Source organism: Pavona decussata, unplaced genomic scaffold (assembly GCF_977016875.1).
Source record: "Pavona decussata unplaced genomic scaffold, jaPavDecu1.1 SCAFFOLD_271, whole genome shotgun sequence".
Taxonomy (NCBI): domain Eukaryota; kingdom Metazoa; phylum Cnidaria; class Anthozoa; order Scleractinia; family Agariciidae; genus Pavona; species Pavona decussata.
In genome coordinates this window covers 50522-59652 of record NW_028145673.1, presented here as the reverse complement: position 1 = coordinate 59652, position 9131 = coordinate 50522, and the positions used below count along the sequence as shown (strand labels likewise).

Sequence of the window (9131 nt, the reverse complement as noted above, 5' to 3'; positions counted from 1 at the left end):
AAAACTCTTTCGTGGTCTTTTAGACTCCGGCGTAAAATCATTTCTGCAAATAGTTACCAAAGGAGGAGTCACTAACTATTTTTTTTTCTCGTTCAGTTTTTGTATACGTTTTTAACTGGACATATAAGAGAAAAAGTAACTAACTGGACTAACTAGTTCATGATGAGCTTAGGTGAAGAAAAAAATGTATGCTAATGAGCTTACGGTGAGTTGAAATCACCAATGGCTTATCATTAACTGCAACAAGAGAAACCGTTTTGCACCTTTGCGTGTTATAATTCATGGTCGGAATGGTCTTTTTTCACACGTGCGGAGTTGCAGCAGTCACGCAGAGAGAAACAAAATCCCAGACATCGTGGTTTGTGCAGATCGAACGCGCGAGGAATGCTTTCGTTTCATCCACGCGAACGGTAACCAGTAACGAAGGTTCTTACGCTTTTTGTAAGACATGGCTCTTTTGCTTGAATAGTAACTCCAGGGCACAGACTTAATATAATATGAACCACTCAAAATAGGCAACTGGGCGATTTAGCATTTTAAAAGAACATCGAATCAAAGAACAAACGCAAACAATTCCTGCCAAAAGCAGTAGAATCGCGGAACAGAGTTTGGGACGTTTATTTACTGCACAAAATGTAACTATATTTATTGTAGCACAAGCCGCGCTAGACACTGTTTTTGTGAACGTTGTAATCACATTAAACAAAATTCGGAGTCTTTTTTCCACAAAAGAAAAAAGAAAGAAAAGTGATACAATTGTACATTGATGATACAAAGCAAGTGATCGCCTCCGCGAGTTGCATTTGGACGTCCCTAAAATAGAAGAAAAAAGGAATAGTTGATAAACTGGAGTGCGAGGTTGGTATTCCTCTCATAAAGAGTTATAAAGAATTGGGACTACAAAGCAGTGTTACTGTATACTACATTTGTACTTGACAGAGCAGCTATGCGCAACGCAGAAGCAAAATATTACAAAGCAGAATATTACAGGAAGCTAGATCAATATCCTGCCCGACAGATAACAACAGCTCACTGAAAAGAAAGCTGACTACCCAAGTAGAGCAGAATTGGTTATTGCGATATTAATTAGTGGAAGCAGAGCATTCTGCTCGATAAGCTAAAGCAGAACCTAGGTTAGTGTTCATAGCGCGTGGTTAGCCGGTTAATGTTCTGCTCGACAGATAACAACAGCTTAATAAAGAACTGACTACCCAAGTAAAGCAGTTTGCTCGACAGATAACAACAGTTCTGGGAAGAACTGACTACCCAAGTAAAGCAGTCTGCTCGACAGATAACAACGGTTCAATAAAAACTGACTACCCAAGTAAAGCAGAACAGGATTAATATCGCGTGGTGATGGTTGAATTAATGTGGCGCGCGGTAGATAAAAACAGTGCAGTCAATAAATGACTAAGAGCCAAGCTATGCAATACAATAAGTTCAAAAAACAGAATCTTAAAATTGATATAGCCTATTTACAAATTTCACTACTCACCAATTCCTTTCTTTGCTTTTATATGATCGTGAATCCATGACGAATACGCGCGAGTTTCCCAACCTCGATCAGTTTCCCGCCATAATAACAAAGATTCAACAAGACTTCGACTCGCGGCAATGGTCTGAAGAGGTACATCCTTCAAAAATATCGTTATAATTCCTAAAGGTATACGTTGCTATTCGAGATTTCAATCCTATGATACTTGCGTTAAATGCTGAGAGGAAATTTGTTAGCCAAATTCAAAGACAGAGAAAGCTGGGTCAATTCACACTAATACAACTCAATTTCAGAAGTACATTATTTTATCGAAGCTGGCGTCGATTTATCTGAGCATCGCATTCAATTCTCAGGTGGAAAAAATAAAAACGAATGACCCAAGAACTATTTTCCTCGGCTTTATGCTAGATACAACTTACCAAGTCGAATATGCATGTGTAAAGGTCAATCCTCGTGCAGAGGAAGTGGTCTGCTGTTATTCAATAAATTAAATTGCTGCCCGCCGCAATTGTCGATAAATACAAAAAATTCCATTCCTTTGTGACAGTCTGGGCTGGGAAACGTTATGAAAACGAAGGCAAACCAATAGCAAAATCGGCAGTTGACCGTGGAAAATATATCATACAATACCGCTCCGGAAAACACTGCGCGTCGCAAGCCACGAGTTTGTCTCGAAAACGCAAGATGAAACTGCGTGACTACAATACACTGTGGCTGTTTCATGTTACATTTCCAGGCATACGATGACACATCGCGTACAATTTTAAGAGGACCCCTGGGTGGAATTTTTTTCCTGCTCAAAGCTGCTCATGGTCGTCAATGGTCTGAATTTCAGCTGCGCGCCTACTGTGCACGTTCTCAAGCGACGTCATTACCCAAATACGGACAAAATGATTTTGATTGGATGAATTTCATTAATTTGCATAATTTATTTTCCAAACCTTTATTTTTTCTTCGGCGGAACCACAAGAAGCTCAGCCTCGACTAAAATGAAATTAAGAGATTTGTTGTTTTTGAAGGTAACGCATTATGAGCATACATTGACTTTTAAATCTAGACCGGGCTTTGTTGAACCGGGTAGGGGGGGGGGGGGGGGGAGGAGGGTAGATACTGCCCTGATGTTTCCTTTGAGGTCAGGTGAATTAAGGCCTGGGCCTACATTCAGTTTATACTGTTAAGGGTATTATGTATGTATGTCATTTCCACGCTTGGCAACTCTGAGATAGCTAAAATTAAAGGTACGAAAGGATTAACGACTTTAAACTATTTTGCATACGTCACACATACTAAAATGACAAGATTTGGAAACCTACATAGTCCTACTCATCTTCCGATATTAGGACGAAATCCTTAGAAAATAGACCACCCCCGAAGAACTGCGGGACCAATTCCTTAATTTACTTGAGTGATGACGTCTTATGACGTCGTTATTACGTCATGATTGCCAAATGGCGGCCATCTGGGTCTGTTATCTTTAGATTTCTGGATTTCCGCAAAACTTCAGAAAAGCGCCGAAATTGAACGAAAAGTAATCAAAACCAATAAAGGAACACCAATATGAGCGAAAAATATAAGAGTTATGGCTTGAAAAGTAAATTTTCTTAATTTTATAAATTGTTGCCATGGTAACATCAAAGTCGTTGTACACTAACCGACCACATCAAGTATTTAATAGATAGAATTCTGAAAAATTCCTGAAGTATTAACAAGGTAATTCCAGCTAATAGTTGCCCTCACTCCCCGGTCTAGATAGTGTTAAAGAATCACCTTCAAAAATAACAATGCAATTTACAAGGTGGAAAGAGTAGGTGGGTCTATTTTACAAGAAAAAAATAACAAAAAAAATTGGCATTAAGCGAGCAAACCTAGCGAAAATCAAATCAAACGAGACGAGAAACTAAGGATTACCAGCACACGAGCCGTTCATAGAGCTGGTGCTCGTTGTGTGATTTTATTTTGCTAGCTTTTCAAACACTTCCCAAGCGACACAACAGTTCTTTTCGGAGCAAATTACAATTTAAACAGGGCTTTTGGCCCTCACAAAATGTTCCAATCAGGATGATTAAATCAAAGGTAAGCTTAAGCTTTCAAAATAAAGAAATAAAACCAAGATAAATCTTGATGAATTAATTTTCCTGTCAGTGACACAGGCATACTTGGTTCTTCCAACAGGAGTTGGACCGACGATCTTTCGATTACTGTAGTTCGGGTGCTCTACCACAGAGCTGAGAGCCATTTAACTAGGCTCAAGTGAAAATCATTCTATATAATGCTATGATTTGAAGCGTTCACAGGACTCTTGTTGGGAGAACTCGCTTTTTTATGCCTGTGTCACTAGTACTTAAAACTTCAACTATCATTTATTCACCAGGATAAAAAAATAACTGAATCACATTTCTTTCACACAATTAATCTTGCTTTTGCGTTATTTTTAAGCTAATACTAGGTCGTAGTTGCTTCCCCAACAATTAATACGCTACATTTAATTAATTTAAAATGTGTTCACTGTTTCTTCGCGAGTGAAAACTGCGAAAATTGCTCTTTAATTCAATGGACTTCTTTTTCTCAGACAGGTTCTTAGATCAGACATGGAAGAACTTTTTAACCTGACTGAGAATCCCACCGATGCAACTGGAGCAAATGGTACTGGTTCTATAAATGTATGCCCTTATTTCAAAATTAGAATAATCTGTGTTCAATACTATTAAAGATATTACGATGTTGCGTAATGTATCGAGTTTTTTTGCGAAGCTTATGAATTTTGTGTTTGTTTTCCCTTGTCTATTTATTTATTTATTTATTTATTTATTTATTTATTTATTTATTTATTAATCTATTTATTAATCTATTTATTCATTTTTTCTTAGGAACAAACAGCACTCACTCCGTGAATATTCAAAACGTCACGACCGCACCAACTCAATCCGGCGGCTTTTCAACAAATTTCATCATTGGCATGACGGCAGCATATGGGGTAATCTTTCTCGTTGCCCTTTTTGGCAATTCCTTCGGTTTGGTTGTGGTTTTAAAGAAATCTTCGAATAAAAGCGCAACAAACGTCTTCATCGCCAACATGGCCGTTGCAGATCTTCTTTTAACTGTCACAATGATGCCTTTATGCATTGTCTTCTTTTACCGTGGTAGGCTATGGTTTGGAGGAACGTTGGGTACCGTCACATGTAAAGCCTTGTTCTATGCCATCCCGATTTCCATTTCAGCGAGTGTCTTTACTATAGTGTTTATGTCCGTTGATAGGTTTTACGCTATCTTCTATCCTTTTAAAGAGAAAATCTTCCAAAAACCAAAATTCCTGTCGGCAATCATTTGGATCTTATCTATTGTGTTGATGATCCCATATGTTATCTTGCTTCGAGTGGAATATGATCCTATCGCCGACGCATATTATTGTGTATTGGTGCCGGTGTGGCCATGGGAAGATGAAAACGACCTTACTTTGGAGGAAACATCCCGCGCCTTTAAAATCTTCCATATCGTTGTTTTCATCACGCTGTACGCCTTGCCCCTCTTTATAACAGTTACCAATTACTCTTTAATTTGTCGGAAATTATGGATGCGTAAAATACCAGGAAACGTGACAGATAGTAACCGGGCCAACGCTGAAAAGTCAAAGCGCAAGGTGGTGCGTTTGTTGATGACCATATGCTTGGTTTTTGCGATGTGCTGGTTTCCAATATACGTCAATCACTACTTTTGGCACATGCGGCCTGATCAAGTACACTTATTACCGGACGAAGTTAAGATGGTTTTTGAGTGGATAGCCCATGCCAACAGTGCCATCAACCCCTGCCTTTATCTCCTACTTAACAACGACTTTCGCAAAAAGTTTTTCGCTACTTTGGTCTGTCTCCCTGAGGTCAGGTCTAGGCCATTAGAACCACGACCAGTTCCGCTTGTTCTCCGAAGGAAGCCTCTACAGTTGGAACAGCACAATCGTCAATACGTGGAAGCTCCTGTTATTGAGGGTCCAGTTACTGAGTAGCCCTGTTGTAAGTTTTTACCTCAAGAAAAGAAGATCAGGTGTGATAATACAGTCGAACCTCCACTAACGGCCACCTTTCCACAACGGCCACCTCTCTACAACGGCCACTTTTTTTTGTCCCGGCGAACAGTCCATACATTACTTCTCGTTTAAACCTCTCTACAACGGCAACGGCCACTAAAGTGCGTCCCCAACTGCCAAAATAACCTCTCGACAACGGCCAGTGCAGCTCTTTTTTGTAAAAACCTTTTTTTTGTAAGTTGATGCAGTAATCGACATTTGTCTTCGGAACATTACGTTTCTGTATCCATTTTAATGATATACGCTGCAGTAAGCATAAATTGTCTACAATAATACAGCGAATGTTGCGAACCTTGCTCGTTTCGTCTTGTTAACATTTTGATTCAAAACATTATTTACGTTTTAATGTGTATTTTATCTGTATATATTATCTAAGATTGGATTGCCATTATAGGCTACCGTAAGCATGAACTTGGCACAATAAACATGTTGTACTTCCCGAAAAAAAGGTGTCATATTACACCCCTACCTCCCCATAACGGCCACCTCTCAACAACGGCCACTTTCTTCTGTCCCCAAGGTGGCCGTTGTGGAGAGGTTCAACCGTAATCATGTGATAAGTTTTTCCAGCGGACAAGGGTCAAAGGTTTTTTCCCACCTGCAAATAACCAAACAGAAACTAAGCAACCTATCAAAACGAACTTAATTCGCTTGCGTGAGGAGCATCCAGCCTCGTTCTTAGACCTCAAGGCGCTTCTCAAAGCAACCAAGCTTGTCTATGAGTGCTGGGGAAAAGCGCGTCCTCCCGATCAACTCAACGGATGACGTCACATTTAACAGCGAAGCAAGGACGACTGGAGGGAGGCGAAGCGTAGGAGGATCGGCTTAGCGAAACAAAATAGAGACCGAGATATCCATGAAATTTAATGCTGAGTACTTGCGATTCTCGATTATTTTGTTTTTGTTTTTGTTCAGTTGTTGTTGTTGTTGTTGTTTTTTCTCTTCCTATTATGATAATTTTAAGAGATGTGATGAATAGTCAGGCTTGTCCTATAGTTTGAATTGAACTGCATGATACGATTCATAATAAAGTTTTATCCGGCTTTAGCATACCGTGCGACCTTTGCAATGGTGTTTGTCAGTTTTGGGTTGTGGAATTTTTGCTTTACTGAAAACATTTCAAAACGAAATAAAGGGTTTTTTCCCAGATTTGACCCTGAACGAGCCAATACTTGTTCAGTGAATGGGTTTGAAGAAAAGTGGGACAAGATGTAAGGAATTCAATATCTGTGTGTGGCTTTGATTTTCTTTGACTCGCACAATGCAAAAACCGTAGAGTTTGCTATTTTATTAAAAAAAAAAACACACACACACATTTCAAAAGAACGGTTCTTTTTTACGATTTATGACAAAGCGTGACAGTTTGGACCTTGAAGAAGGACGTAAAGATTGAGGGAAGAAATAAAAGGGCAAAAGAGTTAAGTGCCAAAACATGTTTCAGTCCTGATTAAAGGCCGGTTCTCACTAGCGCAAAAGCATAAACATAACATAAGCATAAGCAAGTGAGAACATCCGCGACATAAGCACAGCATAAGCATAAGAAAAACGAACATGTTTGTTTTTCCTGTGTCGGCTTGTGCTTATGCCTATGCTTATGTCGCAGTTTTCTCAAGTGACAATGGGGCCGACATAAGCATAAGCATAAGTTCAAGCCTTTCAACCAATCACAGGTCACTTTGACCCAGACTTATGCGTAAAGTATCACAAGCAAAATGGCGGACGCTTTGACGTCTGTAGATGAGTTGCTTGCAGTCAGGTTATATCCATTTCCGTAGAACAAGGCTGATAAGTTTTTCAAGGACGTAAACAAGAAAATGCTAGCGTGGAAAGACGTGGCTGAAAAAACTGGTTTTCCCTCAGAAGTTCGCCTTGGCCTTGCCGCCAAAGGTAAACTTCCCTCATCCAAAACTTTTTAGACCTGATAGTTTTCCTGGCGTTTCGACGCCTTCTCAAGCGAAGAACGTAGATTACAAGTAACGCAAAAAGAAATATCTCATTATTGTCAGCCATCATAGCTTGTATGTTCTTATGCTTATGTCGCGGGTGTTCTCACTTATGTTATGCTTATGCTTATGCGTTAGTGAGAACCGGCCTTAGCATGTAACAAGTAAGTTGTTGCTGGAACATCCAAGCAACAAATACTAGAGCAAGTTGTCTAGTAGCTACAAGCAACATAAAAACTGATCTAATAATTTAATCAAAAGAGATTTTTACCGAAAAAGAAAGCATCTGCAATGTATATGTGTGAGATGTCCTTTAAGGGCCGTGAGATGTGTTATAAGGGCCGGTTTCCGCCACCCATTCTCCATAACTTCGCAAGTATAAAAGATATGACAAAAGTTTTCTTCATTTAAAAAAAAAGGGATTTTCCATTTTCTAAAAAAACAAAAAAGAAGCCTGCCATGGTGACATCAAAGTTAATGAACACTAAACGACCACATGGCGTTTGCTCGATTTCGTTCATATTTTGCTCTTAGGTAGTCCCTAGTGAGAAACAAACTGAGCTGTAGTTAGTTTTTCAAAATACCGCCTCCTTTCGCGTAAATATGCGAAAAACGATTTTGTCTCAGTTGAGCTCAAAGTCCGCTTTCGGCGGGATGGAATTTTCCTTTACTTTCGACGGCTTGCGTATCAATCTGCAGACTGTTACTAACCTTCAAATGAAATTTATTGCTTTATTAGGTCTTCGTCTTCTGTTTTACAGGAGAACATTAATTTATTTAAAAACCTAAGTTACTTTTACGTCCTAAATAGGTTTAGAAGAACATGCTTAGATGCAAATTTTCAGCAACCACATATACAACGGCATATACATCCCGGAACTGTAGGTCAAATGTTCAACCATGATTCAAGTTTTCATTTTCACTTGTTAGTATTTGCGACAAAAAAGAAACAATGGATCACGTTTTCAGTTTTCTTACTTCTTATTTAAATCCTCGCGCTACACCAAAAACCACCAACATGTATTTTAGTACCATCATTAGTATTATGTATTAGTACCATTAAGGATTATGCTTTCAACGAATCGCTTCTCAGTTAACAGAATTTACATTTCAGAACGTTAGTGCCAATTTTAGTAAATTTATTCATAAAACTGTCAAATTACCTTAGAGTCTTGTCGAACAGGCTTGTAGTTTTCATTTGACAACGTTAATATTATAATATTCTTGGCTCACCAAGTTGACCTTTAAGGCCAAAGGTTGAATGATAAACACTAAGAACGATTTAATGGGAAAACATGCAATGAAAGCAACCTGTTTGTTAATGAATTGTTAGAATAAATCAACATTTTCGCCTGGTATAGACACTCTGTGTCTCTCCGCAGATGATAACTGTCAAGCCACGTGATCAATTTAAACCAACCAGACCCGGAGAAAACTTACTTGTGAACCACGTGAGATATTAGTATTCAAGCTGTAATTACTAGTAAACATGTGAAGCTTCAAAAACAGCTGATGCATAAAAAGCTTGAGCTGCAGATATATGATTAAGTGTGTCTACGAACTTAGAAGACCAAACATATCTATCCATATTGTTTGCTGTTTATTTCCTCAA

General features: G+C 38.8%; 1 protein-coding gene across 1 annotated transcript; it reads left to right on the top strand.

Moving 5' to 3' along the window:
• Nucleotides 1-3774: 3774 nt before the first annotated feature.
• Nucleotides 3775-7407, top strand: LOC146455702 (neuropeptide FF receptor 1-like). The gene is made up of 3 exons (XM_085093954.1): nucleotides 3775-4138; nucleotides 4363-5533; nucleotides 6114-7407. Exons 1-2 carry the CDS (start codon nucleotides 4084-4086, stop codon nucleotides 5493-5495), a joined length of 1188 nt encoding a protein of 395 aa, XP_084950080.1. The 5' UTR covers nucleotides 3775-4083; the 3' UTR covers nucleotides 5496-5533; nucleotides 6114-7407.
• The last annotated feature ends 1724 nt before the right edge of the window (nucleotides 7408-9131 follow it).